General features: G+C 41.3%; 1 protein-coding gene across 3 annotated transcripts in view; it reads left to right on the forward strand.

Moving 5' to 3' along the window:
* Nucleotides 1-26,110, forward strand: part of CACHD1 (cache domain containing 1) — a 212,717-nt gene that overhangs the window by 104,119 nt on the left and 82,488 nt on the right. For all 3 annotated transcript variants that reach the window (XM_070405283.1, XM_070405284.1, XM_070405285.1), the window contains exon 3: nucleotides 13,914-14,062. In XM_070405283.1, the coding sequence (XP_070261384.1) occupies nucleotides 13,914-14,062 (149 nt within the window). The remainder of the gene's footprint in view (nucleotides 1-13,913; nucleotides 14,063-26,110) is intronic.

Raw genomic sequence — 26,110 nt, forward strand, 5'->3', positions numbered from 1 at the left:
GGCGCTGCCCATTCCCCTCCGAGCCGCTGCCCCTCCTCGCAGCCGCTGTGGCTGGGCTTGCCCTCCCACCTCCCACCTCCCACCTCTGCAGCCTTGGCTCCGTTTCTGTCCTCGAGGCCTCTACTTAGCTCCCTTCTGTACTGCTTGGCCTCCATGTTGTCCTCAGTCTTCCCTGGCTACTGGTATATGCAAATTAACTGCCCTCTTTTAGCTTCTATAATTGAAACATTGTATCTTTTGGAGCTGTTGCTTCAGGAGCTCAGAGCAGGCGGCAGCAGGCGGGGAACCTTGGCTTCCTCCGTCACGGGAGCAAGCAAGCCTCATGTTCCGCTTCAAGCTGCCTGGCTGCCGGCTGCCATCTTGGCTGACAGTTAATTTGCATATCGCCCTGATTAGCCAATGGGAAGGGTAGCGGTCGTACGCTAATTACCATGTTTCTCTTTTATTAGTGTAGATCCTTTGCAGATATCTTCTCCCATTCAGCAGTTTGTCTTTTCCTCTTATTGATGATTTTCAATAAGAAATTTTTCAAAAGCTGTGCAAAAGCTTTTTAGTTTGATGTAGTCCCATTTGTTTATTTTTTGCTTTGCCCGAGGAGATATAGCCAAAAAAATATTGCTAAAATCATGTCGAAGAGTTTACTGCCTATGTTTTCTTTTAGGAGTTTTATGGTTTTTGGTCTTACATTTAAGTCTTTAATCCATTCCCCAAATCATTCTTGAATTAGGTGGTGGGTAGAACCAGGATCATAATAAATGTGGTCTAACTCTAAACCCCATGTTCTTCACCACTGTGCTATGTTACTTTTCATACTTTTTCTGCTGCCAATTTTTCTACATTTTCAATTTTTTTTATTGAAGGTGGTTTATTCTCTCCTGAGAATATTGCACATCAACCAAAGTAATATAAATAATATGTCTAAACATTTTAAGTACTGTGATGAAAGCTTAGCTGCTGAATGATGAAAAGATGGAGTTTAACTGCTCAGTTGACATTGGTAAAACAGTGATGGGGGTGCCTTCTCTGCTGTTTGGGAAAAGCCTTTTAGCTCAGGTAAATGGACCTTATGAGGAAGGGCATTCCAATACTAATGGATCATCCTGCAGGAACGTAAACAAGGTCTAAAAACAATGAAGTCCTTGATTTCTTTGAAGAGAAGACTTTCGTCCTTTTCACAATGTATTATTCCATCATTAATGTAACTTAAGGCAGTTGGTTCTAATTTGCATCATTTTGGAATTTCTATGGGCTATTGATTTTGTTGCTGTTGTTTGTAAGCAAATGGTTCCTAAATAAGAACTTTTATCTAATGGAGTGAAAAATTGCAGCTGTGGGGCCAGTCAGTAGGATTCCACTACCACATAGTGAGCTTCTTTTCATCACACAGGAGTAAAAGCTGGTAACTCTGGCTTCCCTAACGTAGAGCTGTGGTTGGTAAAGCTTTTGTGAGTGCAGTTTCCCCGAAGAATGCTGCAAACCCTGAGCTCCCTCGTGGAACTCGGAGGCTCTCTTCCAGTATAAAGCTTTGATAATAACTGGGATACTGGGAGAGCGGCTCAGCCAGCTTCTTGGGGGAAAAACAAAGTGGGCCAGAAGAGAGAAAGCAGTCTGACAGCTCCCTGTCTCATATTTAATGAATAGCTATTTTGAATTTAAAGTAGTTACCTCTCCTGTTTACAGGTTAAGGAAAAATATATGCAGCCTATGTTCTGCGTGCCTGTGTATAGTATTTGGAAGTTAAAGTATGTGTGTATGCATGCATGAAGGCTTTAATTCCTGTACTAAATATAGACCAGCTGACTTCAAGGGTATGTATTGTACATTATTAGCCAATGTATGTGCCTGGTGTCCAGATAAGCTGAGATAATCCTGCCTACGTACACCCCTACCCCCTCCTGTATACTTGCACATTCTTTGTAATGTACTCCCTTTGAAGACATAAAAATGCAGTATATATCTATTGTTTACATATACAATTGTATTCTTTGCCTATATTTATAGTGTTTACAACACAGTGTTCACTTTTACATTTGTATATATAAACCTATAGCAGTGATGGGAGAAGGAAATCTCTTTTGTCTGCCACCACCACCAGGCACTAGTACTTTAAGCTTGAAAATCCTGGTTATAGGTTTCTTGTGTTGTTGTTTTGAAAAAACCCAGAATAGTCCATTTCCTTGTTCTCTTAATTCCCACACTTTGTGTTCCTCTGTTTATGACCGAGGCAGGGGAGAAGGACGTGTTGCAGGTAGGCACGGCTGCAGCCAGCCAAGGGGCGGGTTGGCCTTTGGGGCAGGAAAAGACATGTGAGCTCCCACCATGCATCTCTCCCAGCTCCAGCTGGAACTGAAGCTTTTCACGTAACTGCTGTTCATATGTGTGCTCATGCCTTCTTTCAGTGAAGCAGACCCTGAGCTTTGGACTCAAACCCTCAAAGCTTCTTTTAACTGAAAGGGAATAGATTGAGCTGCCATTCTAAAGGCCAGGAAGACTTCATCATGAGAAATGAATATTCCACCGAAAATGGAAACAAGCTCATTTTACACACACTGCCAGCATCTCAAGGTTGGCTAGTACTCAGAAATGCTGGTGAAAGGTTAACAGCCAAGATTTCTCCAAATCTCCACCCCGCTAACTCCACCTCCACCCCCCCCCATCCCACCCCCCCACCCCCCCCATCCTCAAAACTGCTGCTTCTACTAGAAAAATAAAATAACTTCAAATCATCTGCACTGACAGATTGCATAAACAGAAACTCAGCTCAGAGTGTATTTTAAAATCAGGTAAGAAACTTAAGAGCAGGGACCAGCTCATCCCTCCTATATTCCTCGGTGCCATAGAAAATACTTGTAATGATGTGGAGGAATTAATTGCTGCTAATATAAAAAACTCCTGGATTGGCTAAACACTTTGAAAATCTGGACCCACGAAATAACACATGGTATGATCAAATTGGAAGCTTACCAAGAATTACAAATTATGTTCATATTAGAAGACCGGGCAGGTAGGGATCATGTTGAAATACCTGTTTGTGGGCATTCACAGTGGTTGTTACTTAAGCAGCCTTTAGTCCTTTATATGCTCCAGAGTCTGTGATGGTTCTTTTTCAAAGTCATCAAGAAATGTCACTGTCCCCTCCGCTGACACCCATGTCAGGACCACCCTCTGGAAGGCGTTAGCAGCGCATCCCATGGAGACACACAGCCCATGGAGAGCAGCCGTGCCCTGGTTCTTCTGTTTGCAATCCTCCCTGTCATCAGATCGGGGATGAGAAGACCTTGCTAAATCCAACTGTGAGCTAGAGAATGGTATCAGATGCAGCTTGGCAAGGGAACACACAGAAGAGTTCGGAGGAGGATATAATAAAATTGTTGTGGCTGAGGCAAATATCCTCATTCCTCTGGTTTGGAACCCACATGGGAACGATTACTTGTGTTGTTGTTTCTAGCAGGTCTTAATAGCAGTGCCCTTTCTGCTTGCACCGAACATTTGCACCTCATCTAATTGATCTGTGTGAGTGTTGCTGTTTTTCTCAATAAAAAATAAATAAAAATGGAACCTCTCTATTAGTACTTAGAGTTCTATGCCTGTATTATAAAGGCACCTAGATCTCAGGGATTGCTTTGCCACTACTCAAGTATCTTGAAACTGCAGCCCAGAAGTGGCTTTTCAAGCTACGGAGAGAAGCACATTACAAGCTGGCTTCATTGTGTGAAGGTAGGATGAGGAGAGCACGTGCTCCCACCTCCCGCAGTTGTCATGCCACACTCCAGATTCAGGTGGTTCTGGATATTCACAGCTGGTCTTCAACAGCTGAAGAAATCACGTGTTTACAAGACGCTTTCTCGTACTGTTATTTTCTGTTCGTTTTAAAGGGAATCTGTGTTACAAAAATTTGTTACTACAAATATGGAATACACAGTGCATCATGTCTTGCACTGACTTACCTTTTTGCAATGGGGAACGAGGAGTGACATTATACTTACTATAATGGAGCTGTACTGCCATTACAAGGGCTATGTAGCAATGACGTCCTAAAATGGTACAATACGTATTATCTTCCTTTGGAAAAGCAAGTCAGGTTAACATATTATTAAGAAAGGAGAAATGGAAATATCTGGGTGGGTGGTTGGTTGTTTGTTTTTATTGTGTCTCAAGATTGTCTTCACAGGAATTGCATTTAATAAGATACTGGCCAAGCTGAGGGTAAGGAAGTGGCTAGTGACAGCAGTGTCCCCGCCAGTGACTTCTTACCACTTCATTGCTGAGCTAACTGATACTCTCTGGCAAGTATTTGATCAATATGCTCTCAAAGGACGTGTGAGGAACCCTAAAACGCTCTGGTCAGTTAGCCCCTCACTGGAGGGTAGGTCTGGTTTCATCCTTCGTTTATACAGAAAACATTTCCCGAGTGCCTGCAGGGTGCCGGGCTCTGGCCCAGGTTGTCAGCTAGGTTCAAGATGAGGTAGTATTTGCATTGGGTGTGGGGGAAATCGTGTGGGCTAGAATGTACTTGCATGTTCCAAGAGCCCTCCCAACGGGTCCTTGGTTCCTCTCGTTACCCCCACCCCCCATAACTTGGAATGCCTCTAAGTTCCACCTGGTGTTTATAGGTTTGTACAGATATTTGTATTCTAAATAAGAGCTTTCCATGGTAAGAGTAAAGGGGCAGGGCTTTCTTTCCTTTTCCACCATCGTGTCCTTCAGAGGCCACCAGTGAAGTTCTAAGTTATGAACCCGGAGAATGTTTTCTCCTTTCCTCCTCGATTAATATCCTATACAAATTTATCTCAAAAGTTGTGAATTAAATGGTGGAGAATATTCTGTATTCTGTGGCTCCTGCCTCTCCCCCGCTCCACAGCTCTCCCAGCCTCTTGATTCTTTGTAAGGTCAAGACTAGGTTGAGCTTCCTCTTCCTTGTGAAGCAACAGGCTGTAAACTTTCAAGGCCTGAGCACTTGCTTATTTTGGTTTAAAGGAACCTCAGCTCCGGGGCTCCTATTACAGAGTGAAGTGAGGAGAAGTGGGTTAAAGCCTGCCTTTCCCTTTGCTGCTTTTGTTATGATCTGGTTGTTAAGGGTAGAGTGGGGTGAAAACCAGGGCAAGAGTCCATTGAGCCCTTGCGTTGATAACCTTGGCTTTCAGGAGACTTGGGTGTGTGTTTCCAGGACTCTCCCGGAACACCTAATACAAACTGCTGCCCAAGCCGAACCCCGCTGTGACCTTTACAGCAAACCTTGCATTCTGCTGAAAGAGAGAAGCTGCCACTCTCAACCAGTTCCCAGAGCTCAGCCGCCTCTGGTTCTCTGGCATGTCAGCACTTGTCTTCTGTTTTTTCCATTGCACTGCTCCCCAGCTCAGCCACAGGGGCCTCACCTCTCACAGGATTCGGGTATGTGACCCTGGAGCCCAGGGAGCCTTGCACATAAATCTTCCGGGTCCACCTGCAGTTCGTCTGTCAACAGCTGCCCTGCTTCTCCGCTGGATGTGCTATTCCCACACACCCTCTCCGTCAACCCCGAGGCCTCTGCAGGCCGTTGGAAATTCAGACCGGCCCTGTTCTGGCTCTGGGTCTTCATCTATCTTGCCTTGTTTCGTTGCCTGCCATGCCCAGGCTTGGCTCTCCTGGGTGATTTCATGAAGCTCAAGCCAATAGTGGATGAGTAGCCACATCACATCTGTGGCCAACTGCCATCAGGGCAAGACTTACTTCAAAGCAGAACTAGACAAGCCCAGAATCTCTGATTGGCTTGAACCAGACATAAGCAATATTCATAGGTTATCTGCCCTTTTCTGGAACTGGAAGCAGATTTCCCAGTATGGCAGATAATAGTATATTGTGTGGGGAGCAAATGAACACAGTAATGAGTGCTTTTAAGTATCTTCTAGCTGCTAGGCACTATATTAAATAAAAATGCATAGTGCAGAGTGGTTCCTGACTATGGATTTGATCTAATTATTCTGCTTATTAGCTAAGTGACCTTGGGCAAGTTAATCTATCAGAACCGTCTATAAAAATAGCATATAGTGATTACCAAGGGTTGTGAGGATTAAAAGGCATCATGTAAAGTTGCACTTTCAAAGTGCCTGGCACATAGTAAGCAATCAGTAAGTTGGTTTGTTGGGGGAAATAGAATCCTAAATAGAATTCTAAAATAAGGAAAGACCAACAGTATGAATCAGGATATGAGTGGCACAGATGGTGAATCCTAGGCAATTATTGAATAAAAGGGTCTAACAAGCCTTCAAAGAGGCCAAAATTGGATTGGTACCAGGAAGAATGAGTAGAACTTAACTAATTTGATCTGGGAGAGTTCACATTTTTTGGCATTTTGGGGGAGCTTGTGTAGCAGAAAGAGAATAGAGTAGCGATTACAGGAAGTGGTCTCTGTTTTCTACATTTATTCAGCATGAGTTTGGGCACACCACTGAGCCTCGACTTCATGATTGTAAGAAAAATGGAGCTGGAGAATGCCTGCTCTCCACAGCTCTCAGGTCTAGTAGAAGGGACACTCAAGATGAGTCCTGTAAAATTGCTTTAAAATGCTAAAATGCAACCTAAGAGGGAAGTCATTATTGGGCCCTTAAGAGGGGATCTAGAAAGAGGGGATCCCAGAAGACTCCTTAGCTCCCTAAGACTGTCATCATGTGACCTACGTGACAGTGCTGTGGAAGAAGCACTGACAACCCTAGGAAGGTCACAGCCCACTGTTAACACATCCACCCTGACGCCTCTCCAATTGCTGAAAATATTTTCTTGGGATCTCCATCCAGAGGACCTAAATCAGTAGATCAAGTCCTCCAGACAATAGCAACAACTACAATAATAGCAAATAGCAGTTACAACAATAGGAAAGCAACAGCCAGGACCATTTCTTTGGCACTTTCCATATGTTCCACACTCTGCTAAATACTTGACAAACCTTTTATGCCTTATTTCTCAAGCAACATCATGAAGCGACTAGTATTATTTCCAGTGTAGAGACCATTAAGTTGGCTTAGAGAGAGAATTTGCCTGGTTCCCTTAGTGAGTGATAGACTAGATTTCACTCAAATGTATTTGACTCCAAAGCTTAAGCCCCCTCTTGCCATTTTGCTGTTCATACCCACTATCCCCCCAGACCCTGTACCAGGTTTCCTGTGGAGGATTAAGCATGAGGATGAGTTAAATGAATAAAATGGTTACTGCTCAGCCCTGGCTGAGTGGCTCAGTTGGTTGGAGTGTTGTCCCATACACCAAAAAGATTGTGGGTTCGATCTGGTCCAGGTGCGTTTGGTGGGCAACCGACTGATATTCCTCTTTCATCTCTCTCTCTCTCTCTCTCTCTCTCTCTCTCTCTCCCCCTCCCCCCCTTCCTCTCTCTGTAAAAATCAATAAACATAACCTTTGGTAAGGATTTAAAAAATGGTTAATGTTCAGGTAGTCCCTCTCCTTTTACTTATAGCTCTGTTATTTGAAAATGTAGACACCCCATTCCCTCCATTTCCCTATCAGCAGAACATACACTTTCTAATCCAGAGACTGGGGTATAACAATAAGAATAATGCCTGTACTTATCCTGGGCTTTATATATTCATTGTTTCATTTGATGATCACAATGAGCTCTTGAAAGGGATATGATTCATATATTACTCATGAAGAAACTGAAGCTAAGGGTAGTCAAAGGACTTGCCCAAATTCCCACCAATAATTCAGAGAACTGTTTGAAATGTTAGAACTACTACTAATAAAAATAATAGCAAGGGTAGAGCATTTCTTATAGCCCGGAGACAGTGTGCAACATGAAACAATAAGGATGTTTTCTACTTGAACTTTGGAATGCCATGGTATGTTCAGAGATGTTAAATATTTGTGCTTGCTTACACTCAGAAATATTCTCTATCACAAATATTTAACCAAATCCTGGAACTTGCTGGAAAGCAAAAGGTTTATTCTTGAGTAATAGGGCTGGAATTGAAGGACGGGGGATCAGCTATTAAATTCTTACCATGGCACAAAGGTTTTTGAATGTCAAATGTTAAACTCTTCTGCATTCAGTAGGAATTTTGCTATGAATCTTGGGTCCCCTGGGGTACCTTCCCTGTCTGTGTCTGTCAGCTTCATCATTCTATATTTTAAATAAAACTTTCCCTAACATTCAAAACTCCTCTGGCCCTTCCTTTTAGGAAGCAGACATAAATAAAGTGTGTACTATGCCTTTGCATTTTTGTTTGCTTTCACCTTTTTCTAACCGTGTGCCAACCCCACCCCCAATCTTCAGAAGTGTAAAGCTAAGGTAAAAAGAGCTTTTAAAAAAAAAAAAAAAAGGGCTCTGGGGAAGTATGCAAATGACAGAACTGTCTATGGGAAAATTAAGGGAAGTGAAATTCAGCAAGAAAGAAATTCATTGATGTTGTGATGAAACGTTGTCACTGGAGATGATGACAAATTAGAATCCGTTCCCATGGGGACCAGTGCAGTACCTACTGATCATTTGACCCATGGCTGGATGTTGGCTAGCCAAAGAATTGACCCAAAAAGATGACAAGATGGTTTTAGTCCCGTTGTCTCATCAGCATTCAGGAACCCCTTAGGGGATGAAAGGAAGAGGATAAAGAAGGATAAAAGATGAAAGCTGAGCTGTGGAAAGAAAAATGTTTTTAATTACACTGAGGAGGATTGTGGGTCCACCTGTAGCTTTTTGTTGAGAACAGCCTTTGTTTTCTCCTGTCTGCAGAGATCATGGCAGGATACGGACCCAGGATCTGTCTGGCCTCTTGGAAAGGTCTGTGCTGGTAGCCGGTCCCCTTCAGTGTAACGGACACATTCAGGATTTAATCTCTCTGTGGGCTATCTTTCCTCTAATAGAGTCTGTTACGCCTGCCGAGCACCCTGGATTTGCTTGACATGCTAAAAGAGATTGCTTTTAGAGAGAGAGAAAATACCCCGCAGTGGAGCCTGGGTTGAGGTTTCCATAGTGAGTCGCTATCACATGTCTTGTCTGAAGGGCACAGGGAGGTCATCTCAGGCAGTGGGGTCAAGGGAGGCCAGCTCACCCCCTGGGAGTCAAGAGACCCTTAAGCTCCATCTGCCTCAGTTTCTTCACTTGTAAAATGAGAATTATAATTTTATCTCAACACGGTGATGGCAGATAAATCCATTCAGAGGAAAATATTAAATTCTGAAATTCACTTCCCTGAAGGAAAGGAACAGTACATCCATTCCATTCTCTTTCCGGGCTACCAACAAATGGACAACCCCCCTGGAGTCATTAGAATGGTTCAAGTTAGTTTGGTGTAACTTATGCCACAGTAGTCAGGTAATAACAGGTAGGCATTGTTTTGGAGAATACATTCTTTCATATTGGTGGTAGAATTTGGCAGTTCTAAACTTCCTCAATGTCTTGATTTTCATAGGAATTATGAAGAATTCGAAATGAAATAATTTTTAAATGTAATTCTTATGCAGTATTACGCCTGTTTATCACTTATGGTATTCTGCCAAGAATTTCACAGTGTTTGTTAAATGGCTTTGAACAGAAATGGGGGAGAAGTTGTCAGTCTGCGTATTACAGAATATTTCATGCTGGTTGAAAACTCAGGCTCTGAAGTTAGAACACTTCTGGGTCTAGGTCCCAGCTCTACTACTTACTAGTTTTGTGACCTTGAGCAAGTCATTTAACCTTCAGTGTCTGCTTCAGGGAAATGGAGATGTGTACCTTATAGGGTTCTTTGAAGGATTAATTGTTGTATGCATGTACGGTGCTTAAAATAGTGCCCAATGCAGAGTTAGCACTTACTATATTTTTGTAAATACAGCAAGATGGGGTGTCACAATGTGAAAGCTGAGGGGTTTCTGACAGAGGTGGGGAACGAAGTGGGGAGAGCCTGAGCTTGAGACCATGTGGTCATGGTCATGTGTGTCTGGGTTCTGCATGCCAGGCACTGCCTCCGCTGGTGATGAAGAGTGACGCTTGTAGCCCACCCTAACCGGCAGACATCCTGTAGCTCTGGCCTTGGCTGATGGTGTTAACAGAAGTTCCATTCACACAGTCTGTCATTTGTTATATACTTTATCTCAAGCCACCTTTGCAGCTTCTTTGAAGTTTGGTTTGTCTGGAGCACCATAGCTGAGCAGATGAATACCCAGGCTTTGTAGACCAGACAGCTCTGACTTTGAATAAGCGGGTCCTTTTATTTATTTTGCAGCTTTGGGCCACAAAATAACCTCATTGTTATAAAAATGATCATCCCTACATTATAGGGTCCTTGTGTCTAACATACGGTAAATACCATTCTCCAGCAGCTATTATAATTTTCTGAGGGACCCTGAAACCTCTTTACAGTGGGTTTCTAACACCCAGGCTCTAATCCTGATCATGCTGATGATCTAGATAAGGCGCATGGGTCTGAGCAGCCATGGAATTCTGCCTATTCTAGCTGTGCCACTTACTTGCTGCTGCATAACAAACTGCCCCAAATTTAGTGCCATAAACAATTTTACCTTTATGTCCATGGATTTTAGGGGGTGAAGGATTTGGGCCAGGCACAGCAAGTGAGTTCTGGGGCTCCATGAGGGAAGACCAAGGGCGGGGATTATCTGGAGGCTTCCTGACTCATCTCTGGAGCCTGGGCTGGATGACTTGAAGACTTACACAGCGGGAGCTGCCAACCAGGCTCTGAACTGTGGTCTCCGTGTATCTTGGACCTCGTCACAGCATGGTAGCTGAGAGCATTCTCAGAGAGACAGGCAGAAGCGCGCGGCCCTTCCTGAGCTAGCCTTAGAAGTTGCAGTGTCGTTTTCGCCATGTTCCCCTGGTAGAAGCCATCAGAAGCCCACCCAGATTCAAGCAGTGGGGGTAGAAGGAACTAAGACCCACTTGTCCACGGAGAGGCGTGTTCGGCCAATTTTGTTAAAATTATGGGATTGTGGCTCCTATCTAGGGGACATGTTAGGGCTTCTGACTTTTACATATAGCAAAGCAGGGCACACAGTCTCTATTGCAACTGCTTACCTCTGTGTTGTATAATGGAAGTGCCATAAGCGATATGTAAACAAATGGATGTGCTTTCCTAAAACTTTACTTACAAACATTGAAATTTGAATTTCAAATAGTTACATAGCCTAAAATGCCTTTCCTTTTTTAAAGACATTTAAAAATGTAAGTCATTCGCCCAGCCACCGCGGAGCGGTTGAGCATCAACCTATGAACCAGGAGGTCACAGTTCGATTCCCAGTCGGCACATGCCCAGGTTGTGGGCTTGATCCCAGTGCGGGGCGTATAGGAGGCAGCCAATTAATGATTCTCTTTCATCATTGATGTTTCTATCTCTCTCTTTCCCTCTCCCTTCCTCTCTGAAATTAATAAAAATATATTTATAAATAAATAAATAAATCTGCAAGTCATTCTTAGCTCCTACAAAAACAGGCAGTGCTTAGCTAGATCTGACTTTTTTTAAATTAGAATTTTCCAAATATGTAGAAGAAACACAGATATTTTTCATGTGTTTGTGAATGTTTCTATGTATGTGAGGGAAGGAAGTGATTGTGAATTTCATTTTCCCTTTAGAAATGAATCTGTGAAGATATTTGGAATGGCAGTTATTTCAAATACGCCTTATCTTTAATGATAGACTACACTCTTGATGTTTGAAGGTGGAAAATTCATGACATTTATTTCAGAACATAGAAAAGAGAACTTAGTCTTGGAGTTTCCAGAAATACATAATGTTGTATATTTTTTAAGTAAGCAGTCCATGTTTTTAAAGAGGCCATTGATCCTTAGACCAAAAAGATAAGGGTGATGAGGAGTCTCAGGGATCAGATATTTTTGACCTTTATTAATTTATTAAATATTTTTATCTGACTAGAATACCAGGCAGTGTACTAAATGCTGAAGATAAAGAAATGAACAACAACTTATATGTAGTACTTGCCCTTGCAGGGCCTACAGTCTAGTGGGGTAACCAGATGTTAAATAGATGATAGCATGAAAGTGTAATATGTGTTATGAGGGGGGAATACAGGGCACCATGAGAATATATATTAGGTTTTAAGCTGGAACTTTTACTCTGCCTGTCCCTCAGCTGCCCATTGAATGTGAGAGGCTAGGAAATAGAGATGGTTACAATAATGCAAACTGCTCTTTAAAAAAACATGTCCACACATCTGTCGATGAGTGATAGTCCTATAGCTCTGTATTTGGGTTACATTTTAAAGAATTGTAGGCATATGTGATCCCTCTTTCACATTACTTTGAGAAAGGAAAAACAAGGATTAAAGTAGAAATTTGTAAATCTTGAAACTGGTTAGATTTTTTTTCTCCTTAAGGTACCATTTTGGATGGGTGGAGAACTAACCTGGAAAAACAGCCTGGAACTGATTGACTGAATTGCAAAATTGGGATAATTCTTTGATTTTTCACTACATTAGGTTTACTCAAGTGGGGCACTATTGCCATTATGGGTTGTATAATTCTTGGTTATGGGGCTGTCCTGTGCATCCTAGCCTCCACCTACTAGATGCCAGTAGCACCCCACCAAGTTGCAACAACCAAAATTGTCTCCAAACTTTGCCACATGTCCCCTAGGGGGGGTAAAACCACTAGTGGTCTAAGTTAAGATGGGAAAGGAAACTGTTTCTCTACATTTCATTGCAAAGACCCCAGCGAGAAAAAAACATACATTTCTTTTTCATAGTAAGAACTCTAGCTCAGGGAATAGAATTGGAGGTGGAGTTGTTAATTTTTGAGTCACAAAATTCCTCCTTTCAAAATGCTGAAATGAATTTGGACAATCCATTATCAGATTACACATTACTCTCGTACATACTCTCGTTAAGTCCAGAAAGTTTTCTAAATGTTGTAGTTTGTGCAGTATTTAGCAAAGCTGAAAGAGAGCCTCAGTTATCTAATTGAAACTTAAAAGTTTCCAAATATCACTAGAACGACATCAGATTTTACAATTGACTTGAAAATAACAAATGAAGATATTTTGAGTTGGCTCCATGTTCTTAGCCTGTAAGCTATTGGATTTGTGTGAGAGGCATGACCCAAAGGAGATGATTAGTTCTCCACTGATAATGAATAGCTCTACAAAACCAATTGGCTATAATTCTCTCAGTCATTTCATTTGGGTAACATTCTGTTTAAGGGGAAGGAAAACAACACTGTTTTCCTTGGAGAGCTGTAATTAAACTATGATGTTTGATGGGAACAATGGAGAAAAGAGCAGTATGCGTATCCATTTGCTTTTGTTTTTCCCACATGAAAGTAAATTATGATGAAGTGCTCTGTTCATAGCAATTAAGAAAGACATTTGTCCATTTTAAAGGTGGAACAGACCAAATGAGTGTATTTCTAATTCTACATGTTGTTTTGTATGGATATCTGCATTGCAACACCCCAGGAACTTGTCCTTCACATGGAAGACAGTGTTGGTGACCCCAGAAGTTGTGTAGGCCGAGACACTAAATGTCATTTTTTTCCTGTTATGTATTTTCTCCCTGAAAAAAAAATCTATGTGAATCCAGAACCACATGTAGTAGGGTTTTTCCTTCCAGTCATTATTGTTGCTACGTAACTCCCAATGCCCACTGTCATACCGACAACCATAGCAATGAACTTTGTTTTACTTTATCTAGCAAGGCATTTCATGGATTGCTGCTGCTCTATTTGAATTTGGACACGTGAAAAGTTCTTAATGCCTTATCCTCTGTTTTAAGACAGAAGATATTCCTTGATTGTTATCTGAGTATCCTTCTGGGCATTTTGCAAGTTTTAATCTCAATGTACACCGTGGAATAAGACTTGGATGTGTGTTGTTTTACCTGAAGTTTAATACATGCTGGTTGTGACACACATTAGCTTAATAGAAAAAGTATAGTATGTTATTGTCTTGGACTTTCAATTTCTTTTGCTCTCTGTTGCCCCACAGCTGGCCAAAAAAATCCGAGAGAAGTTCAACCGTTACTTGGATGTGGTCAACCGGAACAAGCAAGTTGTAGAGGCGTCCTATACGGCTCACCTGACCTCTCCCCTCACTGCGATTCAAGACTGCTGCACTATCCCACCCTCCATGATGGAGTAAGACTTCAACATTTTTTTGTTGTCCTTTAAAGCAGGAATTGAACTGTTTTCCATTCATCTTCAAAATACCTGTGTTTGTGTATTGCAACATGTATAGTATTCCTATCTTAAATAAGTCCTTTACTATTACATAGACAAGTAATCTTTAAAGATTCACTCTTCTATATAGAGGGAATTCCTGGACTTTCCCTGCTCACCTTTTTGCCATGCTGGAATTCAGGTTCAAAAGTATCAAATATTGTTTGAGTGCAGAGTTGACTAAGTCTGGAAAATCGCAAACATTTTGTCATGCGTCAATTAGTAAGTCATGAATAAGGTCATCTTGCCTGATTTAAGGGAGAGCTTTTCATCTTTGATAAGAGCAGCAAAAATTCCTACTTATTGTAGTGTCAATACCACCTTTAAAACTACCAGGGGAAATGTGGCTTCAGATGATATTGAAACAGAATTAGTATCTGTATGTTGCAGATATTTTTATTGGGCTATGATATTTATATCTGGAAGAGTGTAGGGTCATGTGATGCTGGGAATTGTTTGTGGTGAAAAGAACACTCCTCTAGAGGTACAAAGAACTAAATTTTCAATTTGACTTGGCCTTTAATTGGCTGTGATATTAATCCAGTTACTTAGTGTTTATTTTTATGTGCAGTTTTCTATCAGTGGATAAGAATCTTTATTATACCAATTTCCTGGGCTATTTAGAATGTGTAAAAGGTGTTACCATACTTTAAACACTGTGAGTGGAAAGGTTACCATAATTAGCATGTATTACTTCTCTTTTTGCACAATAAATGTTCTTGAGGTTATGCAAAGGATGGATACAATATATCTTTTTAGTGGTTAAATGATGCTTTGTTTCTACAAGCAATTTTTTACTTATAGTTTCTCGGTGGGCTACATTGGTAGCAGGGCATCCCTAAGATATTTTATTTCTTCATCTATGTAATATTATCATGAGCCTTCTCTCTGGCTTTTTTCCCTGTCTGTGGCCCAAAGCAGCTCACATTAGTTGTTTACTAAATTAACTGGAAAGTGTATACAGTTTGGAACGAGACTACCTGGATATAAATCCTACCTACAGCACATAATACTCAGATGATCTTGCGTATTTGATGTCTTTGAGCCACCCTGTCTTCATCTCTAGAATGGGGACAATAATGAATACTTCACAGGACAGCGTGAACATTCAGTGAAGTCAATGTGAAAATACTTTGTAAACTGTAGTGTTCTGAACACATACTAGTCACGATACTTATATGCGCCCATTGCATAGTGAACATTTTATTTTTTGCTTACTGGGTTTAATCAAAGGAGATGCCCATATTTATAACTGACATCAGTAACAATGTTTTTTGACAAATTTATCTCTTACCTAAAAATAAATTTAGGGTCCAGTAGGTTTTGAACTAAAGAAAAAGTCACTTTTAGGACTTAGAGAAACGATAATATAGTAAGGGAGAAGCCCTTAGATCTAGAATTATACTTAACCAGTGGTGATTCTTAGTCACCAGAGGTGATTTTTTTCGTTTCCCCCCTCAAGGGACACTTGGCAATGTTTGGAATCATGTTCAGTTAGTTGTCATGGTTGGAAGGTGGGGATAGTTGCTACTGGCATCTAGTGACTGGAAGCCAGGGATGTTGCTCACACCCTATAATGCACAAGATAGCCCCCCAAAACAGAAACTTGTCTGGCTCAAGACATCATGGGTGCAGAGGTTGAAAAACCCTGGTTTAGAAGATTAGAGAGATCGTCATGGTTTCCTAAGTGGTCCTATTGCTGTAGATGAAACAAGAAGCTTAAATAGACTGGTGTCGACTGGTGAATATGTCTCATTTCTATTACTTGCATGTGTCCACTAGTAAGTCATGGGTAAATGTTTCCTGAATTTCTATTAATGTTTCCTTTAATGAAGAACTTAAACATATCATGCAGTGTTGGTGGTGAGTCTGCCTCCCCTGCTGTTCTGGGCGGGAATTACACCTCATCCATTTTGACCCCAGCACCTGCCAGTTGGGTTTAATTACTATTGGTTGGAATCAGAATTGATTTGAATATGGGCATGAGTAAGGGGATGTCCACTCGAAAGAAATTCAAAAATTATTGGGTGGGGGGAAAATGCTGAACATAATTTGTAGTTAAGACAAAATGTGACACAGCAGAGAGGGGCTGTGGTTCCTCGAAGCAGAGAAATATACCAGGTGAATGGCATCACAAAAGACTAGACACTTTAGAAGTATGCTTTGTATTTGATCTGGTCATTTGGAGGAATAGCACAGAAAATAATCAGACATGTTTATAAAGATAAATGTGTAAAGAAGGTCATTGTAGTGCCATTTAGAATAGAGAATATTGTAAAGACCCAACATTTCTAACAATAGGGAATTCGATAAGGCAATTGTATCATATTAAAGTGAGAAGATAAAATACAACCGTGCGGTAGAAGAGTATTTGCTTACTTGTAAAATGACCATACATGCATACAAACACATTCATAATACACATACATGCACACATTAAAAGTTTGGGAGGAGTTACACCAATATGTTTTGGGGTAAAGACAGTGATTTCCATTTTGCATGTGCTGAGATAAGGGTCAAGGTCTGAGATGGCCATCCAGATGTTTGGTAAAACCCAGTGGTCTACCCTTAGTGCATACAGTAAAACATAAAATGTAGTTTCTACCCCCCAGGAAATTTTCATTTAGTGAAGTTAACATCCAGGAGACCTTAAGTGCACTCCTACCAGGATACATGCTGAGCAAACAAGTTAGTGTGCAAGGCCGTTCCTCCTTCAGAGGTTGGGCTTCTGCATTGGATGTTGAATGGGGACTTTGCAGAGCTCTGATGCAATCTTCTCTGCTCACTAGTGATTGACAGAACTGAGAACTGCCATTTGGGATGAATCTTGTAAAACCAGAGCCGTTCTGACTCTAAAGTTGTGTACTCAGAAGATGTACAGATGAGCGAGGAATGTTAGGGAGATATCTGATAAAACCTGTGTGCCCCAGAACTGGCAAGTCGTGGCTCCCTTTGTCTTAACTGAGTCTCCTTGGCTGTGCATTGAGCTCACTTTCTAGGGACATGGGTGTAGGAATTTTTAGAATGAACTCTCAACTGAAGCTTTTCTAGTCATTGGCTTCAGCAATAACACTTTCTAAAATTACATACTCTGCCACCTTTTTAATGAAGATTCAAAGTGGAAAGAAGGAGGGTAAGCATGCTTAGCTGCTTTTGCTCCAGTCCCTCATAAAACAGTTTTATCTGCATTTTATAACTTTTGTGGTATTCTACTGACCACATTTTCAGTCCTTTCTTTCCTATTTCCAATCCCTCTGAAAATGTCTAGATTTTTAATTGTAGGAAGTTCACGTTGGAGTTCAGTGCGAAAAGGAAGGCTCCCAGTCTTTGGAAGCAATATAAGGACATGACTATAAGTAATTTTTTTTAAATGGCAGGCACATTTGGTTTTGAGTTATACCTCTTTCACTCATAGTTGACCTTGGGAAGTCACTTCATTCTAAGCTTCAGTTTCCTTATCATTGAGCTAGTACCTGCCTTTCAGGGTTATCTCCTTATCAGTGAGATGAAAAGAATGATAATACATACCTCATTGGGAGATGTTTTTAGGTTATAACTTTTAAATTTGATAATTACGTATTTCAATATTATCTTCTATGTCAAGGGATATACTGTTTTTTCCTCTTATGGCAATAACACAAGTTTCTTCTTAAAAAATGAATATAACTGAATTTAAAAAGTTAGTTAAATAAAAATATTAAGTGAATGTGACCAAAAGTTTGAAGGTGATAGATATGATAATGATTGAAGTTTATGAAAAATGGACTCAAGATAGTTGCTAATAATCTTGAGTTCCAATATCTGGCCACATGCACAAGTGTTAAAACAGCTATTACAATAAATATAAGCAGTTTGACTTGAGATGAAGGAGCTTCAGTCTTAGACCTGGATCTTGCCCATTTTTATATAGGGGCCCTATAAGCATTTTTTAAAACTCAGCATTGGCCCAGTAGCACTCTACCTACTTGTCACTAACATTTTACGTGCCTGTGGCCTATTGACTTTGATTCTTTTTCAAATGTATTAAAGATAAGCAGATACTAGGGGAGAAAATGTTCACCCTTTGTTTGGCCCTATAATTTCATTTATACTGAATTATAGTCAATATTTGGTTTTCCTCTCTAAGGCTTAATAATGCATATTTTTAAAAATAAATTTCCACCCTGACTGCATGGCTCAGTTGATTGGAGCATTGTCCTGTGGTTGTGGGTTCAATTCCCAGTCAAGGCACATACCTAGGTTGTGGGTTTGATCCCTTGTCAGGGTGCATATGGGAGGGCAACCTATCGATGTTTCTCCCTCACATTGATGTTTTTCTCTCCCCCCTACCCTCTCTCTCTCTCTCTCTCAAATCAATATACATACCCTTAGGTGAGGAAATAAATAAATAAATGAATAAATACTAAATAAATACCCAATGCTGAGGAGAGAGAGACTGTAAAGCATTCTATTACAGAGCATTCTGCAGATTACACTTTGTTTATACTTTGATGACATCAGAGAGAACCTACAAAGCAGCAGAAAATTTGATTTTTTTAGACACTTTTGATACTTTCCTTCTCAAATTAGTCAGCTCTTAAAGTTCTTATGTAGGAGCCCAGAAGTGAATTATTTTGTACAGGACCCTGCATGATGATTAGGCACTCCATCGTTATTTGTTGAAGGAATTCTCTGAAGAATTAACATTCTCAGTATGGAAAAAAACCACATAGGCTAAGCTAAGCCTTAATCTAAGACAAACTCATTATTATTGCTATCACTTAAAATAACCTAATTTTGAATAAAAGTTCATATAATTGTGTAATTTAATTAACAGCTCCCTGTGTGCTGTCTTGGGTCAAGGGATGAGGGCCCGCGAGATCCTGGGCTCTCCCACGAGAAGTGCAGACACCCAAACACATAATCACACTCACGGCCTGTATCTAGCCCACAGATGTGTTTCTTTTGGCCCCATAAGATGTTTTAAAGGTTTTTAAATGTGTAAGATTTAAAACCTGTTGCCAACATTTAAACTTCGGAAGGTTACACATGTTAAAAATCCAAATTTCTGTCTTCTCTCAACATAGAAGATTTGGCAATGGTGTGTCCGCATTCCCTCTGGGCAACAGCTTCTGTGAAGAGCAGCTCCCCTTGGAAGACATTCTTCCATTCACCATGGTTCCCACAGTCCATATTGCATCATGTCCAACCCATGCCCCAGACTGTCATTGCCTGCTCAGCACACATTGTTGCATGTGAGTTTGCAACTCACGATCTAAAAAGATTATTTAATGTTAATAAATTTGACTTAAGGAAATGTCTTGTCCATGGGCATTTCCTTCTTTGCCTACTTAAGCATGCATTCGCATTCTCTCACATTTAAAGAATATAGCTCCTTTATGCGCGCACTAAGAATATCTACTTCAGAAACCTGGCTTGCCACAAGGCATGGGGCTCCGCTGTGTGCACCTGAAGCTATTGTTTAGTTGTCAGGCCCTGCCAATCCTTGGCCTTTTACATATACCAATCAATTTTATTTGCCACATCTCTTAACCCAATCTCTTCTATAGATGATCCTGCCTGTTGGCCTTTTATTTATTTTATTTTTTTATGTCAATCTTTAAGAAGTGAACAATGGAGAGGGTGAACTAGGGAGGGAATACTGGGAAGATGCACTTAGATTTTCTTTTTTATGTTTCCAAGTGGATTCACCTCACTCAGTTATGTTTGTTAATTAGTTAATGGTACAAATTGGCATAAAGGCATCCAGACTAGGGTTGAGATGACAAAGTGAACTCTGATGGAGCTAGAGTACGTAAGCAACTTGTTTCCAAAGCTCTCTGAAGCCATCCACCTGGCGGTAGCTCTATAGTGACTTCTCATATTCACCAGGGAAGATTTTAAAAGCTTCCCTAGTTCCAAAAAATGCAGAAACTTTGGAACTGTTGTGAAATTGGATCCCTGCTATTTTACTAGTTGCTTTTTTAGTTGGGGCATGCACTGAGATTGATATAGTCACTGGGGAAAGCCAGTAGGACTCATCTCATTTTCTGAGAAGCCAAATTTAATGCATCCCCAGCTGGTGCCCATTAGAACTATATGATTCAGGAGTCGGGTCTTATCAGTCGACCTGTTGGGGGTATTGTGCTGTAAGCAAAGCAAACTAGGATGAGTTCTGATGAAGAACACAGGCTCCTGGTTACAATTCCCATAAGTAGCCACTGTTATAACTCTCTGTATTACTCAGGGTTCTCCAAAGCAATAAAACCAATATGGTGAGAGAAAGATTTATTGTAAGGAATTGGCTCACGTGATTGTGGAGATGTAAGTCCAAAATCTGCAAGGTAGCCCAGCAGGCTGAAGACTCAAGAAAGAGTTGCAATTTCAGTGTGATGGCAGAATTCCTTACTTGGAGAAGGTCAATCTTCATCCCGTTAGATCTTGCTACTAATTGGATGAGTCCCACCCACAAGTCCCCTAATTTAAATGTTGGCCTCATCCCCCAAATCCTTCACTGAAACATCCCAGAATAGTATTTGACCAAATATCTGGGTACCATGGTCCAAGCAAATTAACACATAAAATTAACCATCACACCCTCCCCCCTCAAAGAAAGGAGGGAAAATTGGGTTGGAAAACCTACCATTGAAGTTAAATTTTTATTTACCCTTATATTTATACTGGAGGATGTTAGACTCTTATTCCTTGGAGCTTTCCAAGTTGGAGACATCTACTCCCTGATTCCAAACTATATTACAAAGCTCTAGTAATCAAAACAGTGTGGTTTTGGGAATAAACAAAAAACCAGACATAGATCAATGGAACAGAATAGAGAACCCAGAAATAAACTCATACATACATGGTCAGTTACTTTATGACAAAGGAGCCAAGAATATACAATGGGGAAGGAACAGTCTCTTAAATAAATTGTGTTGGAAAACTAGACCACTATTTTACATTATACACACAGAAAAAACTTAAAATGGATTAAATACTTGAATGTAACACCTGAAACCATAAGATTCCCAGAAGAAAACATTAGGCAGTAAGCTACTTGACATCAGTCTTGGCCAAGATTTTCTGGATCCAACTCCAAAAGCAAAAAATAAACAAGTGGGACCACTTTAAACTGAAAAGCTTCTGCACAACAAAGGAAATCATCGACAAAATGAAAAAACAACCTACTGAGTGGGAGAAAATATTTGCAAGTCATGTATCTGATAAGGGGTTAATATCCAAAATATATAAGGAGTCCATACAACTCAATAGCAGTAAAACAAATCTGATTTAAAAATGGGCAGAGGATCTGAGTAGACATATTTACAGAGATATACAAACGGCCATCAAGTACATGAAAAGATGATCAACATCACTAACCATTAGAGAAATGCAAATCAAAACCACAACAAGATACCATCTCTTAGAATGGCCAACACCAAGAAGAAAAGAATAACAAGTGTTCATGAGAATGTGGAGAAAACAGAAAGCACTGGTGGTGGAGATAAAATCGGTACAGCCACTATGGAAACAATATGGAGATTCCTTGAAAAATTAGAACCACCATATAACCCAGCAATTCCACTTTGAGTATTTATTTGAAGGAAAGAAAAACACTAACTGGAAAAGATATCTGCACCCTCATGTATTGCAGCATTATTTACAATAGTCAAACTATGGGGACAACCCAAATGTCCATCAAGGGATGAATGGATAAAGACATAGCAGAATATCTATACAAAATGGGATATTATTCAGCCATAAAAAAGAGTATAAATCTTGTCATTTGCAACAATGTGGTTGGACTTTAAGGGCATTGTGCTAAGTAAAATAAGTCAGACAGAAAGAAAAATACCATGTGATCTCACTTATATGTGGAAATCTTTAAAAAAAAAACTAGCTCATAGATATAAAGAACAAGTTGGTGAGGGTGAGGGGCCAGAAGAATGGGTGAAGGGGGTCAAAAGGTACAAACTGCCATTTACAAAATAAATATGACATGGGGGCACAATGTATAGCATGGTGACTGTAATTAATACCATATTGTATATTTCAAAGTTGCTAAGAGAGTGAATCTTAAAGCCCTCATCAGAAGAAAACAAAATTGTGTTACTATGTAGAGTGACAGATGTTGCCTAGACTAACTGTAGTGAACATTTTACAACATATACAAATGTCTAGTCATTATGTTGTATACCTGAAACTAGGTTAATTATAACTCAATTTAGAAAAAAAAAAAAGAGTTAATGCTTGGCATTTGAGTAAATTTTTTCCATGTAAATTGGTTGCATTTTTTTGTGTCATGATGTAGATGTGCAAATTTCTATAGTCACATTTCAAGTTCTTTAAGTATTATCAACATCATTGGAACCAGAAATAAGTTACTTAGAGAGTTGTTTTTAATTTTGTGATTAACTTCCTGACCCATAATGTTCAAATTCCTGTGCTAAGCTCTCCTCAGGGATTTAGCTTCAGTTCAGGTTTTTGTGTTCGGTTTTGTTTTGTTTTGTTTTTTCTTTTCTAATTCAAACTCAAACATTAACTTTTTTTCATTTTAAGAAAAGGCAAGCTTCTTTAAATTTTTTTCTTAAATCATCACTGGAGGATATGTTTACTGATTTTTAGAGAGAGCGATCAGTTGCTTCTCTTATGTGCCCCAACTAGGGACTGAACCCCCAACCTAGGTATGTGCCCTGAATTGAACTCACAACCTTTTGGTATACTGGACTATGCTCCAAATAACTGAGCCACCCAGCCAGGGCCCATTTTTTTTCCCTCCTCTTTTAAATCAGCTCAGTCTCTACCATGGTGGAATTACCTTAAGCAGTAAAGACAATTTTCCTCTCCGTGTAAGTTCAGCTGTGATGCAGATTTTATCACAGTAATATAGTACTAAAACGGGGTGGCCCTCTGCTGTGCCACTTTGCTGTGGAAAACCCACTTAACCCTTTTCATCCTCAGTTTCCTCAACGATAACATGAGCAGTTTGAAGTATACTCCAGAGACCCAGCTCTCAAGAGTCATTAATTTCCCTCAGCCTTCTTAGGAGGTTTGTTCTTAACCGGAGCCATTTGCCATTATAGGCATCTTTTCCTACTGCCCCAAAGTGGGCATTCTGAAGTTCATGGGGGAATTTGTTTTCTTCCTCCCTTCCTTCCTCTCTCTCTCTCTCTCTCTCTCTCTCTCAGTTATCTGGTTGAGGGGGCAGAGGGGGAGATTATTCAGCAAGGCCAATAGATGTTAACTCACTCACTCATTCATTCATTTTAAAATAATCTGGGAATGGTCTATGGGAGAAGCATTTCAGCTGAGTGTTGAAGTAGAAAAAGGATTTGAAAGTATGCAAGTATGAAAGAAGTGATTTCCAGAAAGGTCAATATGAAGAAAACTCCATGGCTGGAAATGGCCGCTTGCACTGAAGTGGACAGTAGAAGTCTGGAGCAAGTGATGGAAGAGGCAGCTGAGAAGCTGGGTTTATATCATATCAGAGAGACTCCCAAATACTAGCCTGAAGACTCTGAACTTTATTCAGACTTTAGGCCCTGTAAAGGAAGTTGAGGACAATGTCCTTCTCTTGCTACTTTATCTTTACTCTCTAATAGTAGATACCAAATAAATATTGGTTTCTTGAATGGGATAATTAATTTAAGGTTTTTGAGAAAGGGAATGAAATGATGACACATGAGGTTTTATGGGATTTTACTTGTCAGCCATGTAATGACTGAAGGCCTGAACTTGGCTGTTGGCACCCACTCTGTTGGGTGTTGGAAGAGGGAGGAATCGAAGGTGTCTGAGGTTAATTCTGGGTAACTGCAGGAGTGCTTGATACCAGGCTCTAAGGCAGTGGTTCTCAACCTTCCTAATGTCGCAACCCATTAATACAGTTCCTCATGTTGTAGTGACCCCCAACCATAAAATTATTTTCATTGTTACTTCGTAACTGTAATTTTGCTACTGTTATGAATCGTAATGTAAATATCTGATATGCAGGATGTATTTAGGTGACCCCTGTGAAAGGGTCGTTCGACCCCCAAAGGGTCGCGACCCACAGGTTGAGAACCACTGCACTAAGGTGTATTTTCACGTTGTGTGTTCTCTCATCCTTCTTAGTTACACTTGAGTTCAGGGACCCTGTCAGATTTAACTTTGTATTCAATATCTTGCTTGAACAGGTCCTCGATAAATATTTACTGAAGGAGTTACTCTGTGGTAGCAAACCTGATTTTTGTCTTTAGTTTTTGAGGACTGGTGGTGATGATGATGTCAGAATTTCTGAGCTACTTTACCTGTAGGCAGAAATTCAAGTACTTTTATGCCAAATCATAATAGTTGTTTTCATCTGACTATTATTCTATTGTTACAAGTCCTGATATGAAACAAGTTGATATTGACTTAGGCATCACAGTTATCAGCTATATTTTATCATTAATATTAATGGATATGAATAGTTATTATGATATATTCATAATTGATTGAAAATAGGATGAACTTAAAGACACAAAATTTCCAAATACTTATATGTAGTAGTTTCCCTTCATTCACAGGGGATATGGTCCAAGACCCCAGTGAGAGCCTGAAACTAAGGAATTACTGAGCCCTGTAATATACTATGTTTTTGCCTATACATACATACTTATGATAAAGTTTATTATCTACACTAATAAAAGAGAAACATGGTAATTGGCGTACGACCGCTACCCTTCCCATTGGCTAATCAGCATATCCTTATGCAAATTAACTGTCAGCCAAGATGGCGGCCGGCAGCCAGGCAGCTGGAAGCGAACATGAGGCCTGCTCTCTTCAGTGAAGGAGAACTCTAACGTTCCCCACCTGCCGCTGCCGGCCTCTGAGCTGGCAGTTTGAAACATTCTAACAAATATAGGCCGGGATCTCAGAGCTGAAGTTATACATTGTTTCGATTATAGAACCAAAACAAACCAGATACCTGCTCTGAGAGCTAGAGCCAGAGCTAAAGCTGGCCCAGAATAAAATAAAAAAAAGGAGCGGTTGGGAGCTTCAAATCAACAACCGTCAGCCTGAAAGCAGCCCTCAGCCCCTCACCCAGACTGGCCAGGTGCTCCAGTGGGGACCCCCACCCTGAAGGGTGTGTGACCAGCTGCAAACAGCCATCATCCCCTCATCCAGGCTGGCCAGTCACCCCAGTGGGGACCCCCACCCTGATCCAGGACACCCTTCAGGGCAAACCAGCTGGTCCCCAGGCCTCTATCCTATATAGTAAAAGGGTAATATGCCTCCCAGCACCGGGATCAGCGGAGCCTTGAGGCCTCCCGGCACCGGGATCAGCGTGACAGGGGGCAGCACCCAAACCCCCTGATTGCCCTGCAGCTCTGTGTGTGACAGGGTGCGGCGCCCCAGCTCCCCCCGCCACACGGGCCCTGCTCTGTGTGTGACAGGGTAGAGCCATAACCTCTCCATCGGCCCTGCCCTGAGTGTGACAGTGGCTGAGCCCCAACACCCTGATCGACCCTGCTCTGTGGGTGATAGAGGGTGGCGCCCCAAACCCCCCCCCTCCCAACACACGATCCCTGCTCTGTGTGTGATAGGGTAGAGCCATAACCTCCCCATTGGCCCTGCCCTGAGTGTGACAGGGGGCAGCGCCCCAACCCCCTGATCCGCCCTGCTCTGTGCATGACAGGGGGCGGCACCCCAACCCCCTGATCGGCCCTGCTCTGTGCATGACAGGGGGCGGCACCCCAACCCCCTGATGGGCCCTGCTCTGTGCATGACAGGGGGCAGCGCCCAACCTCCTGATGGGCCCTGCTCTGTGCATGACAGAGGGCGGCACCCCAACCCCCTGATCGGCCCTGCTCTGTGCATGACAGGGGGCAGCGCCCAACCCCCTGATTGGCCCTGCTCTGTGCGTGACGGGGTGGCACCGCAACCTCCCCATCGACCCTGCCTTGAGTGTGACAGGGAGCGGTGCCCCAACCCCCCAGTCGGCCCTACCCTGAGCGTGACTGAGGGTGGCAT

Source organism: Myotis yumanensis, unplaced genomic scaffold (assembly GCF_028538775.1).
Source record: "Myotis yumanensis isolate MYYU_CA2020_CCGP unplaced genomic scaffold, mMyoYum1.0.hap1 SCAF_2, whole genome shotgun sequence".
In the NCBI taxonomy this organism is placed as follows: domain Eukaryota; kingdom Metazoa; phylum Chordata; class Mammalia; order Chiroptera; family Vespertilionidae; genus Myotis; species Myotis yumanensis.